Source organism: Cavia porcellus, unplaced genomic scaffold, assembly GCF_034190915.1.
Source record: "Cavia porcellus strain 051 isolate PalLab524CR breed Dunkin Hartley unplaced genomic scaffold, mCavPor4.1 scaffold_27, whole genome shotgun sequence".
Classification (NCBI taxonomy): Eukaryota; Metazoa; Chordata; class Mammalia; order Rodentia; family Caviidae; genus Cavia; species Cavia porcellus.
The window spans coordinates 36,007,350-36,026,006 of NW_026947510.1; the positions used below are offsets into that span (position 1 = coordinate 36,007,350).

General features: G+C 33.2%; 1 protein-coding gene across 1 annotated transcript; it reads left to right on the top strand.

Moving 5' to 3' along the window:
* The first annotated feature begins 12,241 nt into the window (after positions 1–12,241).
* Positions 12,242–13,177, top strand: LOC100726659 (taste receptor type 2 member 13-like). The gene has a single exon (XM_003470293.2). The coding sequence runs from the start codon at positions 12,248–12,250 to the stop codon at positions 13,175–13,177; it is 930 nt and encodes a 309-aa protein (XP_003470341.1). The 5' UTR covers positions 12,242–12,247.
* Positions 13,178–18,657: the final 5,480 nt, after the last annotated feature.

An 18,657-nucleotide genomic window follows, 5' to 3' on the forward strand; every position in this document is an offset into this window, starting at 1 on the left:
TTTGTAAGCTTTGATCCTGTGACCTGAACCACTGTGTCTAAGATAATAGTGTATAATCTATTAACTGATGATATCGTACTGTTTTTTTTTTGTAGTTCTGTATTACTTGTACCCTTACACTGTTTTGTTTTGTTCTGTTTTTTTCTCTTTTTCCTTTTAAATAAAAAAAAATATATTAAAAAATGTCTGCATGCAGTTGTCATTTCTTGCTGACTGATTCCATTCATCAGGAAGGTGAGTATATTTCCTACAAGGGAGCAAGAAGATGCTCTTTGGAGTCCTACATTAATACACATCTAACATAGAATCCACACACACTCCATGAAATTTTGTTCCTGTTATTGGTTCAGTGCATAACACAATAGAATATGGAACACACTCAATAGAAAACAATATATATATATATGTGTGAGTGTGTGTGTGTGTGTGTGTGTGTGTGTGTGTGTGTGTGTTTACTTAATATATGGTTTAATTGAGGGAATGATGTTAACATTAGATTAATGGACAAAAAATGAAAAAATGGCACAATTATTTTACTAGCAGGCCAGTCGGGCAATACAAGTAAACTAGATTTTTAAAAAATATTTGCCGGCACCTTATTTTATACCTGTGATGGAACTCTTCTGTAGCCGATGACACCACATTCATGAAATTACACAGGATGGAGTTGAATAAAACTAAAGAACAAAATATACATGATGACAACATGTTCAATTTCATGCATCTCTCATTAGATGATTGCTTTAGGATTTTATTTAACCAACAACTTTGTCCACTTCCTCAAATTTGTCAACAGTTTGTACATTCAGTATTCAAGACAGCTGCATGAGACTATGAGCAGTTTAGCCGGTATATCTAAAGAATCAAACCTAAAAGTTTTTCAAAGCTTATGAGCCTTGACACTATCTCTGGTATTTTACTGACATAGCTCACATCAAGGACATCAGTAACTTCCAATTACTATTAAGGACATCAATCATTTCATAAGTTTCTTCTCAGCAGTAACAACCATAACTTAAAATTCTATCCTAAAGATCACTCTTTTCTTTGGTTCTATGACACTCTTTGCATCTATTATCAGTTCTAGTTCTCTGGGTGCTCCAATCATTACATAGTTCTCTTACCAAAAATTTATTGACTTGTAAATGACAGAAACTGTACTAGTGACTTATGCTTAAGTGTGAATCCATGATCAGAAGTCCTATGGGAGGGAATGGATTTCCCTGCTTTTGTGAATGAAATTATTTCCTTCACACAAGAGGCCTTAGTGAGATGCCCAGTCTTTCTTCCAATATGTGAGAGTGTATCTTTCTTCCCTTTAGTCTTTAGTCTGTATACAGATGCTAGGAGAAGATATCTATGAAGAAAGGACCCAAGTTAGACTTTGGATATGCTGATTATATCATGTTTGTCTTCCTATGCCCCAGCAGTGTGAGAAATGCATTTATTCAGGCAAAAATCTTTGGCTTTTATATCTTGAGCCAGTCTACACAAAAACTGACACCAGAATTGAAATGTATTAACAAGACCCAAAAATGTGGGAGTTTTGGAATTGACTAGTAAAACTTTCAAGAGTGCAGGAAAAAGACAATTGTGCCAGAACCAATGCTGACAATTACCTTGAGGGCTGAGAAGAAAAATGAGCTACAGGCAAAGTTTTAATGTGTGTGGAGATTAACTGCAAGGCTGATCAGAATGTTGGTAAAAATATGAACAATACTAGCCAATATGATGAGTACCAAGATACCAATGAAGAATATGGTACTGGACGCTGCAGTAAAAATCTTAGCAAAAAGTGGCAAATCATTTGGCTAGATGGAGTTTTCTTTTCCATGTTTCCAAGCAGAACTTAAGAGCAATGAAAAATATTAGATGCCACATGAAATTAGTGTTGTGGGTGTGTTTGCCTTCTGAATATTTACAGTTAAAACAGAAAGAGAACAGTAATTATGGAATTTATCATTTAAAGGAAAGCAGAATTTCAAGAGTTGGAAAGCTTTCAGCCTATAAAGAATAAGAAACAATGGGAAAGACTGTTATGAGGCATGGACAAAAATGTTTGCTAAGGAAATTAGTGGGGAGATAAGGAATGCAGATGCTCTTCAGGAAGACAAGAAAATGACTCCAAAGACATTCCAAATATTGTCAGTGTGATTTCCCATTCATGTCTTCTGTGTAAGCATCTTGAGGCCGCAGGAAACATACATGGTTCCAACTCCCTTGTGAGATCTCAGAGCTTGCTGCCCAGGGTCAGAAAAGTTCTTGCTTTATATATATTCTGCTGCAGCATATATTAATTCTGCCAGTTGTGGCTTAAGTGGGTTAAGCTATGACGTATTCAGGACCTGTAAGAGACACAGGATGTGAACACTGGTAGTATCCGTGTGGGTCCAAATGTATCAACTGTACCCCAAAACAACTAGTGGTTCAACTTTAGAGCACTTCCTAATGAATTTCAAAGCTAGCAGAAAGACCATCAAAGAAAATGAAAGAATATTCATCCCTGCCTATCTCCAGATGCCTTGCAAACATGAATAATGTTTAAATTTCTTCCCTTAAATGCAAATATCTGTGTGACATGTCAAAAGAAATGCACCCTTTCTTCTCTATAGACAGTGTTGACATTTTTAGGTCTACATTGCCCAGGAGTTTCAGTCTGGAAAATAAGGCTCAGTTCATCCTGAGAAAGCAGTAACATCAACCAGAAAAATAGCTTTTGATTTTTTATATATAAAGCCAACAAGTTTCCATTTAGAAAAATAGTTTTTGTACTTTGTCCTATTCCATATGCTAAGTACACCTAAATTCCATAGATATTTTATACAAAAAACATAAGGTGACTTTAAATATGGTGTGAACAGGCAGATGTTCACAGATCCTAAAACAGATAAGATGATGAATTCTCTGCATGTTTGTTGTGGCTTTATAAAGTGCACATTTGTAACTGAAAAAGCCAATAACTCTGAAAGGCCACTGGTCACAGATGAAAAACCCATCACAGAAGCTTACTGCTTTTGTCCAAGCAACCAGAACACTGAAAGCCTAGGAAGACTGAAACTTTTAGACAACACCTGCTCTATGGCAGCCAAATACTACAGAAAAAACTGCAGACTGAAGAAAGGAGCTTTGTCCATGGACTTGTGAAATGGAGACACTATAATAATTTTTAAAACATTATTACAAAGGCCTAGGATGAACCTCAGTGGCACAGTGCCTGCCTGGCAAGCACAAGGTTGTGAGTTTGATTCTAGGTACAAAAAAAATTTACAAGTGCATTCAAATAAGCCAGTTATACAAATACTTCGTCTTAAAGAATCCTCTTCCAGAAACCCACCGTTTCCTTGTGTCTACTTAATTTCTTCTTTGTTGTTTTTGTTTTTTATTTTGTGTGGTAGGGTTTTGCTATACTTAGTTCAGACTGACCACGAATTCACTATGTACCCCAAGTTGGCTTTGAACTCTCAGTAATACTCCAGCCTCAGCCTGCCAAGTGCTGGGATTATAAATGTGCACCATCATGCCTGGTATTACTTTAGCTTTATCTAATTTTTGTTTTGCCTCTTTCTTACTTGGGGTTGATCAGTAATTCTAATTCAGGAAAACAGTATCTACTTTCATTTTTTCTTAGCAAATATAAATCCATTGCACTCCATGGTCTCATTTATCAGAAGCACATATATATATATATATATATATATATATATATATATATATATATTAGTTTTTTTGCATTTTCTATTTTGAGATTCCATATGTAAGTTATAACATTTAGTTTTTTAATAAGTTTAATTGCATGAAATATGTGCTTAGCTACAATACAATTATTTAACATGTCATGAATGATGATTGTTAGCACACCTTTTAGTTTTCCATTGTTGTGTAATAACAAGACAAATGATGTTAGGAATTAATGACTTTCATGGAATATTATTTAGAAAGGCTGTAGATATTGCTAAGTATACATTGTTATGCTTAGTAAAACATAAGGGCTTAAAGTACCAAGATGAATTGGAAAATGTAGAAGAAATATCATAAAATATTGTTATTGAAAGTTTCATTAATACACTTTGATTTTTACTATTTGTTTTTAACACATATGATTGCATTACTCATAAAAAGTTCATGATATTAGACAAATCTGGCCATCATCTCATTTCCTTGTTAACTATGTTGAGCGTGTGCATGTCAGCAGTCGTTAATAAAGTGATAATCTTGAAAGCAGTTAAATACAAACTGTGTGGTTGAAAAATACATCAAATGCTTAAATTAGAAAAAAATATTGCAGTAAAAAGGACATATTGCAGTTAATCTTCCTCAAAATGCTTCCTTTTATTTTGAATCAGGCTATCCCTTTGTTTTTGCCACTCTCTGAAGCAGTTCTAGAAGTTCTCTTTCCTATGTGATTTTAGTTGCTCTGACTTGATGCCCTGAATTGGCTCAAAACCTTTATTCCAGAAAGAAACCACAAATCACACAGTTCCAAATCCAGTGAATAAGGTTGCTGAAAGTCGACAGTGTTTTTACAAGGTTGTCTTTTTGCTGGATGGCACTCAACAGCAATATTAGCACTTCCTAACGAAATGAATGAGGACTTCTTGAACTGTTTGAAACGGTGACAAAAATGATGTTTGAAGGCATGGCAGGTCTTTTGAAGTGTGTTAAAGGTAATGCATCTTTCTACATTTTTAATTTAGCTTTAGTAAGTTTTAAATTTCAAGCATTCTCTGTACATTTTGATCATGCTTTGTATACGGGTTTTGTTACTCTTGCTGTTATACTTCAGAACTAGGTTGTCATGTATAAATATTTCCCTTATTATCACTTTTTATCTTTGGTAATAGTGCTAGTACTTTTTGATAAGGAGAGATAGGGTTCTTTCACATGGAATTTTATCCCTTACTTTAAAGAAAGTAAAGGGAGATGAAAGTGTTTATTTATAGTTTCCTTTGATTCCAATCTGTAACACTGCCTGGAGAGTTACCTTCAGTAAGGAAGAGTTAGTATTGTGCTTTGGGCAGAAAAAAGGGTGACAGAAGGGTTTTTATATGCCCTTACTTTCTCAGTTATTTTAAATAATGCCTTAAATATTAAATGCACATATTTTGAGGTGAGTTATTTCATTTTCTGATGACTATTTGATATACATGAAATAATAGAAACATCATTTCCATTTACACATATATTCTTAGGTTAAACTCATAGTTAATGTCATGTTAATATCCAGGAGAGATGCCAAACCCATGGAAAAAATGAAAATGACATATTCATAGAGTCCAAAAAACTAGGAAGAATAAACAGCCATTTTACTAAGCAAAGGAATAATATTATATTCTAAAAGTTTTCTTAAGTCACATAAACTTAGTGGTTTAGCGTTTATATTTCTATAAATTATTTTATATTCAATTTATGTAAGCATTTATTTTTAAAACAATTAAATGATTATCAATTCACTTGACACCACCACCCATGTCTGAAGCTATCCCTCATACACAGCATATATTCGAGCATGTGTAAGTAGTAATGTGAAAGCAGATCTTATAATCTTCATTTAGTATTTTAGAAACCCGTGCATGTCCATAAATATTCTTCTTTTTATTTTTGGAGACATTTGAGATCCACAATTTTTTCTCATCTCTCTCCATATAAGCAAATGTGTTTGGGTTCAAAAATCCTTATTATGTTCACAATTCTAAATTTTTTTATTAGTTTATGTGTATCACTGAAAATGTACAGGCTCCAAAATGAAATAGAACCAGAGTTTGTGCCTTTAAATGAGCTGATTATTCTGGTAGGCACCTTGTCCTACCAGAAAACTTGCTGGGCCCATGCCATGCACTATCAAGACATCTGATGTAAAATCTAACCCAGGAATTGAACATAGGGAGGATTACATGTACTGGACATACTTTGGCTATAAAAACAATGTAACTGGCCTGTCCAAAAACAGGTATCTAACAACTCATTAGTTGCATAAGCCTATGCTTTTATGCTTCTGTTCTCTGACACACCGTGTCAGAGAACAGAAGCACAGCTTCTCAGGAATAGCACAGCTTGCCACCATAGAAGAATGTAGAGCCAACACCAAGGCAACAGGAGAGAAGAGAGTGTGACAAGTTTTCTTGTTTATAAATGTATTTTGTGTGATACATACACCCCTTAAACCAGTGGGGAAAAGTTAAACCTTCAGTAGTTTATGCCACCAGTTTTAGAATTTGAAATTAAATGAATCTACAGCAATGCTTTACTCTAAAATAAACAGCAAATAAATGACTTAATGTAAGAGGTAAAAACATAATCAAAGGCAGAGAAAATATCATAAATAGTGTTATAATCATCAAAGTTGAGAATACTGAAATGGCTAGGAATGAAAGAGATATTCACGGATTTTATTTTCATCTTTTCACCAATATATTTTTTTTCGGAGCAGAAATGCAGTACCTCTGTATAATTAAAATTGTTTGCTACAAAAGTGTTTATGAGTAATGAATGATGTGTCTGAATTTGACCCCTGCTTTTATGTTCACTCCTGACACTAAATGCTTTAAGACCTAATAAATTAGAATGCTGATCATGACAGATGGTAGATTGTCACTCTCAATGCAGAGATTCATGCTCCAGTCTCCCACTGGTTTCCTAACTGGGGACTGTAATATGTTTATAAACTACATTTTAGCATAAATGACAAACTGAAAAAAATGAAAGGAAAATTGCCTATATTTGTATCCGAGAACACTAGACTTCATTGTTTGACTACTATTTTGAATATGGAAAATTATCTTCTCTGGTTCTCTTAAAAGTAAAGTAACGTTTGCTAGAATGGAAATAACGTATTGCTAGTATGGAAATTGCTCACTAAAGCATTTAAAATAATATTTTTGTTTCACACAAACTGATATGACTCTATTTATTGTACAATATACTAATTTTTAAAAAAGAATGAAATACTAACACAGAAAAAGTGAAAAAATAATTAGTAACACCCCCTTAATGGTTATTTTAGTATTTTAATTAAATATGAAAATTCATTATAAAATCTGGAAATTCTCTCTCTGAAAAGAAACTAAATCCACCTGAGGACATTTTCATGATGGTATTGACTATGACATTCATGACTGCTGTGAGAGGCGAGAGCACAGCACATCTGCGTCAGCAACCTCATTCTCCTCAGCTTAGCTCCTGAGTATATTTCCTGATGGTTTCACAACTCATTCCTGTGATATTCTATCTCTGGAAACATTGGAAGGATGATATTTTGCTTATTCTTTGACTGGTGCTTTTATGTATTTTTAAATTTATCACTTACTTGCCTCAGTGTCTTGCTTGATCTTTCAAATAAGAAATATGAAAAAAAATAGGTAATATAAAGACTTAGCTGACTGTGCTGGTCTTTTCTCAGGGTTCCTTAGTTCCATCTAAAGTGGAAAGCATCCTAAAAAGGAGGAAGAAGATAAGTATTTTAGAACAAGAAGCAAAACGTTCTATCTTTAAGGCATTTGTGTATTCTGTGGTTTTCAAATTCTCTTTAAAATATGATAAAATAAATCTCTGGAAAAGGATTTTAACTTGTGCTATAAAAGATGTATTGAGAGTAGCAATACAGTGTTAAGAATTTATTTGCTCAAACAAAGATTTAAAAATCGGAAACTCCAAACAGAAATGGTTCAGGAGCTTTACCAAAAGACACAAAGGGACAATGTAGCTAAGATAGAACAGAAATATAGCGTAGAAAATGTTTGGTACAGAAGGCAGTTGCTTTATTTGTTTTGTTTTGAAAGAAAGCTAATTTTTTAGCTGCTTCTGATTGGTTGAGCTTTAAGTCTGGCTTTCCTTTAATATAGGAATTTACAAGAAATAAATTAAGGTTCACAGGCAAATCAGGCGAAGTCAAGGTCACTTATGGGGCTCATTGGCTTTATCTGCCAAATGATTCTTTATACATGGTCTCCTTTTTAATTTACCTCAACAGATATGACCCAGTCTTGACTGGCAGTTCTTTCAAAAGTACAATTAATAAAATTCGGGGTTGTATGTGACTCCAGTCAGCTTCATGTGCCTGCAGATGACAGACAGTTCTTTGTCAGTCAGCCTTCTTATCTTTGCTGTTTTTCACTGCTTCAATACCTTGCGTTTTTTACAACAGCAGATACTGAAAACATGAGACTTCATGAGAAAAGTCAGAAATTTTGCCTTTGCTTTGAGTGACTTAGTCAAATTGAGAGGATTTATGGGCTGTAAACGTCTCAGTGGGACTTCATCTGTAAATATAACCAAATCCCAAGTCTTTACGGGATTTGGCAGTGATACTCTTGAAATAATCTTGGCATTGAAGGCTGAGTTTAATCAGGTTTTGATACTTAAATACTCATTGTTGTGAAGAAACAGTTGCCAGTTCCAGCTCTGTAAGCCTCTGAGTTTCTAGACTTTTTAGTTATTTTTGTTCCTATTCATAAATTAGGCAATTATTTTCTGAGTTAAATTTTTAAAAATTGTCAAATACAATACTAATATTTTTCAATTAAAATTTTCTTTCCCTGAATTAACAAAACCCTCAAATAGGACCTAAGTTTTAGCTTAATGGTACAAGTGCCTGCTTGGAAAGCATGGGGTCATGAGTTGGATCCCTGGTATCAAAAAAGAAAAAGGTTTAAAAAATCCTCAAATACATGACATGTTTTCCAAGTAATCTTTTGTGACAGTGTACCAAACAGTTTTTTGCACTTCTTTGATTTGATTGCCAGGAACCAATAATATGTCCTCTTGCTCATTAGCAATGAAAAAAATCTCAAGAGTATTAGAAAATATGTCAATTGAAGTATAAATGGAACACAATAAGACTTTGTGGGAAATTGTTAAATATTCTTGAAGGAAAATCCACTTCAATAATTTTAGAATGGAGATGTCATTAAAAAGATAAAAATTAATACAACAATATTTATTTCATTAAAGTAGAAAAATACAGCAAATAGAATAAGGCAAGGTATGCAATAGTAAACATAAGGAATTAACTAAAGATAATATATTTTAAAAGATTAGCTATGTAGCAATTAGCCATTAGTAGAGTGATAAAATTGGACACTCATGGCAAAACAAATCATGAAAGATACAGCAAATGGCAATATTAAATATTGAATGAAGCTATCCATAGGTATTAAAAATAATGACATTTTTACAGAAACTACATAATTATTAGAAATTAACAAATGTCTAGAACATCTGAAGAGAAATAAGCAATGTAGTAGGTCTAAAACAAAATTATAGAATGTGCCAAAAATAAATCACTTATTAAAAATATTAATAGCATTTTTATAATTGCAGAAAGAACTCAAAATGTGATTCTATCAAATACGTAAATTATGAATACTCATTCTATTGATATTACTCACCATAAAATAATCTATTTGCTTACAGCAAAAGTAATTTTTAGGAACACTATTAATCAAAATTAGCACAATTCAAATAATATGTGCAATATTATACCTTTTGTACACAATTTAAAACCATTCAAAGTCATCCTAGTTGTTTAGGGATACCTACTAAAATGCAAAAGATATAAAATAAAACAATATAGCAATTGTTATTACCAAACAAAAGTTAAGGAGGGTTCCAGTCAGGAATGAAGATGACAGGGGATCTCAGAGTTTATAAATTCCACTCTGATGATCAGGAAGTTTTTACATTAGTGAATACTTCCAAACAGAGCATTTAGTCTTAATTAAATACTCTCCGTATGTTATATTCAAAGGAAACCAGAAAAGAAATGTTTCTCAACAAATATGAAGATACAAAATCTTTATACCAAATCTGATAAGTGCAATGTGAAAAATAAAAATGAAAATGTTGATATTCCTTATAAACAGTGAAGCAAATATTTTACCACAATATTGGCAAATCAAATCAAGCAGTTCTAGAGAAGGATAATCACCCTGTTCAAGATAGATTTATCTCAGCGTTGTAAGCTCTCTTAAAAGCTAGAACACTAACCATAATATGATAAAATATCAGGTTGAAAGGCATACGCGGTAGAATAACTCAGTGAAACATAAATAAAAATCAACAACTAGGACAATTGGTTAGCAAAATTTAAGACAAAGGCAAATTTTCACAAATAATCTACAGGCAACTCTCTTTTTTTTTTTTTTTTTTTTTTGTCTTTTTCATTTTTATCGGTACCAGGGATCGAACTCACGACCGCCTGCTAGCAAGGCAGGTGCTTATGCCACTGAGCTAAATCCCCAGCCCCTGGCAACTCTCTTCTTAAAGAACAGAAATATCATGCTTAATAAAGTTGAAATATTACAGTAAGGTTTTTAGAACCAAGGGTAATATGTATAGGAGACTCTGACATCTTCATTCCTGTTGGAACTCTCCTTAATGATTGTTTGATAACTGCTATTTTATTTTATATCTTTTACATTTCAGTGAGTATCTCTAAACACTATGTTAGCTTTGCGTGGTGTTAAACTTCATGTAAAAGACATAATGTTGCACATATTATTTTGCATTCTGCAGCTAGATCATAACACAAGAACAACAGTCGTCTGTATATGTTTAGCATGCAAACTAATATGAAGGTTTCAGGATACCTTATGTAAAGGGTAGGAAAATATTGAAAGCCTGTATCTCACATAATTATTTTCATAATCTATGGAAAACAGTCAAACCTTTCCTTACTTCCTATTTCTATATTTTACTGCCTTTTTCCTTTCAATTCAGACTTCCAAAAGATCTTTCTGTGGTTTTTCCATGGAATCTGTTCTCCTAGAGAAATGAAACACTATTTTTCTTTGGTCTGTTATTCTAAAGTCTTCTTTATGGAAACACATCAAGCGCATGCAAGCTCAAAACTATTAGCTCCAAATCTTTATCAAATTTTATGTCACAAATTCCATAGCACTGTCTTGTCTGCCGGGTGATATATTTGTGCAGATTCTTGGTGATAACCCTTTCTAGGTAAGCATAAAGAACATCTTGTTTGCTCAAAATATAAAAGAATTATAAAGGATTTCTTCAGGCTTGCTCCAAAAGTGCATATGGAAAGTCATATACCACATATCTAAATAATTAAGTCATAAAGCTGAAATCTGTTAAAAGGAAATCCATTCTATTTTAATAATTATACCATTAAAATGATGAAGCAGAAAATGACTTCATACTTTAAATTATGCCTGAAATTTGCAAGTTCTCAAAAATGATACAATTAAATTTGTGAGTCTGAGTTTTCTGTAGATTACTTAATAAAGCTTACATGAATTGGTTCTGTTTACAATTCATATCTAGTTTTTTGCTTTAATAAGTAAATTAACTATTGCACTACAATCAGGATAAAATAGCATTCTGTTTTCATGAAGGTTGTGTTAGGTCATCAGTGTCCATCTCCACATTTTCAGAGTTTTGTTGATTTTCTTTTCCTGGAGTTGTTAGAGAGTAAAGTGGGGTGAACAAGTTTTGCTCTTCAATCTGAATATTTCTTTTTTGGTTATAAATTTTGAAACATGGCATAATGTAGTTCTGTATATTCTGTAGTTGTTCCTTATTTTTAAAATTCATTTTTATTCACTTCCATTTGGAAAAGAAATGTGAGGAGGAAAGCAGAAAACTAGAGGACATTTGGTGACTAAGGGGCACAGTGTGGGGCCCTGCCCAAAGGTGAAAAGCAGGGGTGAGGAAGACTCGTGCTATGTGAATGAATTTTTCTTTATCCCTGGTATTGTCCACATGGAGCCTCTGTGCACAGGAAATTGAGGACTTTGTTGAAATAAGTTAGTCCTCTCTTTGCATGCTTCATACATTGTCAGTGACAATCCTTTTAAACAGAAATGCTTCATTTAGCTTAATATTTAATCAACCAGATCTCTATCAGCCTTAGAACTCAAGCTGGTAGAACTCATATTTCTGCCACTGAAACAAAGCAATAGTATAAAACAGTGAAACAGAATCTCTCCTTATTTGCAAGTGTGAATATAATTTTGTTTCACAATTATCTAAGAAATATATTTTGGCCCATCTTAGGAAAGAAAGCCTTTTAAATAAGGTTTGGCAGAAAAATCAAGGGAAAAAAGAACTAATACCTTCACATTAAAAAGCAAACCTTGGAGATTTTTTATTCAGCACTAGAACAATGGATAAAGATGGCATAAGAAAAATAGGAAGAAGAAGGACTTGGCTGTACATTTAAAGATGTTCATGATATTTTAGATCAGCAGGTAAACATCAGTGATATTTGACATTGAATTTTCTCACTTCGGACATGGAAAGTGGCCTGCAGAATTTCATCACCCTCATAATAGTTGTGCAGTTCATAATTGGGAATTTGAGCAATGGATTTATAGTATTAATAAATGTCATTGACTGGGTCAATAAAAGAAAGCTTTCCTCAGTGGATCAAATTCTCATCATCTTGGCAATTTCCAGAATTGGTGTGATCTGGGAAATATTAGCAAGTTGGCTAAAACCTGTTCATTATTCATTTTCAACTGTGGATAAAGAAAATATAAAAATTGTTTTTTTTATCTGGGCAGTCTTCAATCATTTCAGTCTCTGGTTTGCTACAATCCTCAGTATCTTTTATTTGCTCAAAATAGCCAGTTTGTCCAGTCCTATCTTTCTCTATCTGAAGTGGAGAGTAAAAAATGTGATTCTGACCATACTGCTAGGAACTTTGGTTTTCTTGTTTTTAAATATGATACAAATAAACACACACATTGAAGACTGGAAATATGGACATGAAAGAAACGCAACTTGGAATTCCACAGTGAGTGACCCTGCAAAATTATCAACGTTCATCATATTCAACATTATCATGTTCTCCCTCACACCATTTATTCTGGCCCTGATCTCTTTTCTCCTGCTTATCATCTCCTTATGGAAACACGTCCAGAAGATGAATTGCAAAGGATACAGAGATCCCAGGATGAAGGCCCATGTCAGTGCCCTGAAAATTATGGTTTCTTTTCTCCTCCTCTACACTAGTTACTTTCTGTCCCTTCTCATACCATGGATTTCTCAGATGCCCCAGAGTGACTTGGTCCATGCACTTTCCCTAACTATTGGACTTGTGTATCCTTCAAGCCATTCTCTCATTCTGATTCTGGGAAACTCCAAGTTAAGGCAGGCCATTCTTTTCATGCTGAGACAGCTAAAGTGTGTGATGAAGAATAAAGATCAGAGGGTCACATAAACTGCGTAAACCATCAAGCCAAATTCTTTTCGATGTTCTAGATTTTTTAAAAAGATATATATTTCAAAGATAGTTTGTCTTTCCTCTCAGTTTCTTTCATTGTGAAAACCACTGTAAATTATTCAGGTGAATATCGATAATATATGATACATTTATGATGTGAATTGCTATATAATTGACAATTTAAAGCTTACTACAGGAAATCATTGAAAGACCCCTTGTCTCTTAAAAATATCTACTATAGCAAACATTTGGTTAATTATGAACTTCCAGCCTTTTTTCTGCTTATGGCTCTTCACTTTTAAATGACTCATCAAGAATGGGTTTGAGGTATTTTAATATCTTATATACTTCTAATTACTTGGTGGAAAATTAAGGATAATTAGAGCAGAAATAGAAGAATCTTAGAATTTTGGCTTTTGCTAGGGGAACACTGAGAGGATTAAAAAATTTAACTTCAATAGTTGCAACATAAAACAGTAATTTTCCATTTGGTAATTATACTGGACATATATTCATGAACATTTTAAATAAATGTTATGGAGGTGTAATGTACATATAATAAAATTTTCAGTGCATGCCTCAGTGCGTTAAAGTATAAATTTCTTGTTACCATGTCAATAACCTCTATGATCCATTTTCTCTGTTGCCATCCCATATACTATAGCAACTACTTGTATGGATTTGATAACTTTAATTTGTTTTGTTAGGCATTAGTTTGTTCCTGAATGATATTTGCACTTAAATTCCTGAATACAGTTACATATACATTTTAGAAAACCCTTTTACTGTTTGACGTACATTTTTTTCATGTGCTTTGGTCTTCATGTAACTTCTTTTATGAATTTATCTAATATTTGATTTGGTTCAATGTTTTATGTAGTTTGTTTTTTATTTTTGGTGGGGGGCCATGTGTGTGTGTGTGCGTGTGTGTGTGTGTGTGTGTAGTCTGGATATTTATAATTTATCAAATACAAACTTTCTACAATCCAGTGGCTGGTCATCTTTTTCCTGAAGTATCTTTCAAAGACATAAGGCTATTTTTATTATATCTTTAAATAGTTATACAGGAAGCTTTAGGTTTTATGATTAAGAAGCTGGCTCATTTCAAATAAAATTCCAGTTGCAATGTGAAATTAGGATTGAAGGTTCATTTTAAAAGTTCAGATACCCATTTATTAGTTAGCGTTATTTCTTAAAAATATTACCTTCTCTCATTTCTACTTGACACTGTGTTAAAAACTATTTAATCATAGATGTGTAGATCTGTTTCTGATTTATATATTCTCTTCTTTTGATTTATATATTTACATTGATGTAGATTAAATACTTTTTTCATTACTTGTTCAGCTTTTCTGATTCCTCTGGTCTTACATATACATTTCAGATGTTATCAATCCCCTTAATACAGCCTCCTAAAATATTGATTGGTATTGTACTGAATGTATAATTATGCACTGGAAGTAACCAACCTCTAAACAATATTAAGCATCTCAATACATGAATACATAATATTTTACAATATATTTTGGTCCATTGTAGTTTTAAAGGTAGAATTTTCAGTCATCGTTTGTTAAGTTTTCATATTTCTATGGCTACAATAAATGGTACTTCTAAAAATCCTAGTTTCTAATAGTTTGTTTCTAGTGTACAAAATCACAATTAATTTTTGAGTAACATGTTTTTATTCTCTATGAGTTTGTAATATTGTCTTGTTTTTTTCTAGAAATAGCTGTTGGAGCTCACTTGAGATTTTCTATATATGATTCATGAATACGATGTTTATAAATGTATATTTTATTTCCCCTTTGTCTTCTTTATACCTTTAAATTTTGCATTATTTTTAAGACCAGATACTCTCAGAAATTGTTGAGGAAACACACATTCCTGTTTTGTACTACTTCAGGATAAAGCATCCAGTTTGAAGTCATTAACATGATATTACCTATATAGTTTTCAAAAATGCTTTTAGAGTTTCCATTTATTCCTAGTTTTTCTTAGAACTTTTTTGTTGACTGGGTGATACAATGTCAATTTTTAGTCATCTGTTGAACTTTTGCGAGATTTTCTACTTCATTCTGTGAATATGTTGAACTGCATACATTCACTTTTAATGTTGATCTAGGCTTATATTGCTAAGATAAATTTTATTCAGCCCACATTCTTATTCTCAGTATTTTATCTGGTTTTGTTATCCGATTATATCTAATTCATTGTACTGCATTCCAGAAATCATTAGCTGGAACAGATCTGTTTCCTCTTCTAGTTTATATTTGAAACTTGTTATCAAAAAATCTCTTTCCCTTAGTTAAATTCGACAGTTTTATTGAGGCTCTTCTTTGAGTTGAGCCCTCTAAGGACATTCATTTCTAACAGAGCAAAACTAACACTAATTAGTGTATCCACTGTGGGACTGCTCCATGCTTTCCACGGCAGAGACCCAGCACTTGTTGACCTTTGCTGGGCGTGGGAGCAGGGATAGAAGGCTGGCCCTCCCTTGTTTCTGTGCAGGAATACTTGCTCATAATATCCCTGGGTTAGGACAACACCAGAAAGGAAGTTATATATCTGAGTGTGAGGTTATTTGTTAATCATTTACAGTTTCTTGAACCTTGAATTGGAGGATTGATATGTTTTCGTACTTTACTAGTAAAAATGGGATTTTCTAGACTTTTGATTTCTCGACACAGTGGCCCCTTGTATCCATTGCTTGGAAATTTGTCTCTGTCCCTTTTATTTCTCATCATATCCCCTAAGTCAGTTTGCAGGCTAGCACCTGCAATCCAGACTGCATTTGAGACAGAGGAGGGAGATATGGGTGACTGATGAATAAAATAGCTTGCTAACTCAGAGGTTTTGGACAGTGGCATTCTGTTCTCTTCTCCTACTGCCTGTACAGTGATTATCATTTTCCACCGGTTTCTAAGTTAAACATTGGATATGAAGTAGGTTTTCCTAAACATCTGGCCTTACCTTCATATTTCTCTCAAGCTTCTCCATGACCAAGAGGAAAATGAACACAAACTTGTGAAAATATATAACATAAAAAATAGAGATATATTTCTCTAGAGCTCCAGATCAGGACTAGACTGTGCTTCATATTTAAAAATTGTAGAGTCAGCATAGTTTGGTGAACACTGTGAAAGTAAATTGGGAATACAGCTAATAACCTTGCAAGGACAAAGTTCTATATTCAGGTATAACAGAGGTCAAAGCTTTTAGAAAACAATCTTAAATTTCACATCTGAAACAAAAAGTATACAAGAAATTCCTGCTTTTACTTGCATTAGGAGCACTCAAAACAAGAAGGTCAAGGAAATATACCTATATTCTGCCAATTTGCACTGACCAAGGCTAACTGTAACAGTAACCATTTATTAGTGTTTTCTTCAGAATGATCTTACTGCGCCGGTCTGATTATCACAGTCATCTCACCTTTACAGGTGGGATAACAGAGCTCAGGCTAAGGCTCATCAGGATCCAGGAGCCAGTTAGTCCAGGAATCTGCATTCTTGCTACTGTGCTTTAGTGTTTTCCCACTGTCGATCTGTCATAGAAAGTGGGAAAAATTCTGATGCACAGAATAAACAAGAGTGCTTAGATTGGGATGTTGCCAAGGTGTAACTTTTCCCAAGTTTTAACTGATGAGATGAGAAATATTCTTTTCCTCCAGAAGTGAGATTTTAAAATTTAAATAATAAGCATAATTCCATATACTTCTTATTTCTTGTTTCCATCTTGCTTTCTTAGGAAGATAAATGAATACATTTGTTCTATTACTCTGCAGTCATGAATACTGCTCCTGTGTGTTTCTTTCTGTATCCTCACATGTGCGACTATAGGGAGCATGTTAACATTAACTATCCTTGTAGATGCCTTTTTATTGGAAAGTTTTATGTACATGAGCCAACTTCCCACAAAGAACGTATCATTATGTGATGCAAATGTGTAGCAATAAATGTAAAATCCAGAAAAAAAAAGATTTAATTTATATTATATAGGTAGGTGAGTATAATCATTATGTACTGGGAAATGGACTAACAAAAACTTTTAAAGATTGGAAAAACAAATGCGCTGGAATTTATTTCTTCTAATCTCAATGAATATGTAATTTTAGAAAGCTGAGAGTGAGAGAGATGGCCAAAGAGAGGTCATCAAAACATCAGTCTGCTAAGTCCTTTTCCTGATTCCCATCTTCGCCTAAAAGGATCTCCCACATGCTTCACACAGAGCTTGGGTTACCTTGGAAGATGCTGAGGGCTGAAGGAGGTGCTGTTCTCTGTCCCTGTGGGGAGGTGATTGCAGTCTCAACTCACTGTCGTCTCAAAAATGTCAGAAGATGATGCTTCCTCTGCATTTACAGAGAAATAATTATAGCTTCTTTCAAATGAGATACAAAGCATCATAAATATCCTCTGCAGTTAACGATATACCAAAAGCAGATATGCATACTTTCTTAAATTGGAGATTTAGTTTAAGTGATTAATTTACTTTTCTTCAAGGTGCACATTAAGATTTTCTTCCTTAATAGTGACTCTTTGGTTCCTGTTTAAGGACATCTGTGGCATCATAAAATGTAAATGTATTTTACCATTTCAAAGTACACAGTCACTAAGGTTAAGTCTTGAATATTGCTATGTGAGACAGAATGCATATTTCAAAGAATTAGCACTGCAGTTTCATTCATGTCTTGATAGCATATTTTTGTGGGACTTGGTACCATGTCTCTAAGGAGTGAGGTCCTTTTCATCCTTGTTAGATATGGTGGCACTTAGTAATTGGCTTAAACAATGGGGTAGGTCAAAATGATGTTACTTGACTTTTGAGTATAGATCATATATATGCATGTAATTTAAAATGTTTCCATTAGGACTAAGATATATGCTATGAAGAAACTCTTCAGATGTGGTAGACCTCTACAGTTAGTTTTTATAAAAATTCAATTTGTAACTGTCCTCAAATATTCAGTTTGAATCACATGTTCACAGAGATTTTAATCTGACTTTAATATATGTTAATAGTTCCATCTCTTTTTGTTTTATTTTATTTTGTTTGTTCATTTCTTTTTTTATATCAGCGATCAAACTCAAGACCTTACAGTAGCCAGGCAGTGGTTGACCTGTATCCCCTACTACATTTCCATCTTTACATCAGTTTATAAACATTCTGTTGTGCTTCCTATAACAAATACTTTATTTTCATCGTCTTTAAACACTTATAATAGACTTTTATTTACTTGCATTCTGCACACTTTTTGTTTAATAGAGTAAAATATCAATATGTTTAATTTTCTTGAAGCTATGTACTTCTAGTAACAGGACAACAAGGAAATAAAATTTAAAAAATAAGAAACAGAGTAAGAGAGACACATAAAGTGGTAATTCAGTTCTCGAATGTAATTTGTTTCCTGATTTTTTTGTTTCTTGGTTGGTGATTTGAGTGCATGTGTGTGCACGCTCGCACATTAATGCATATGTGTG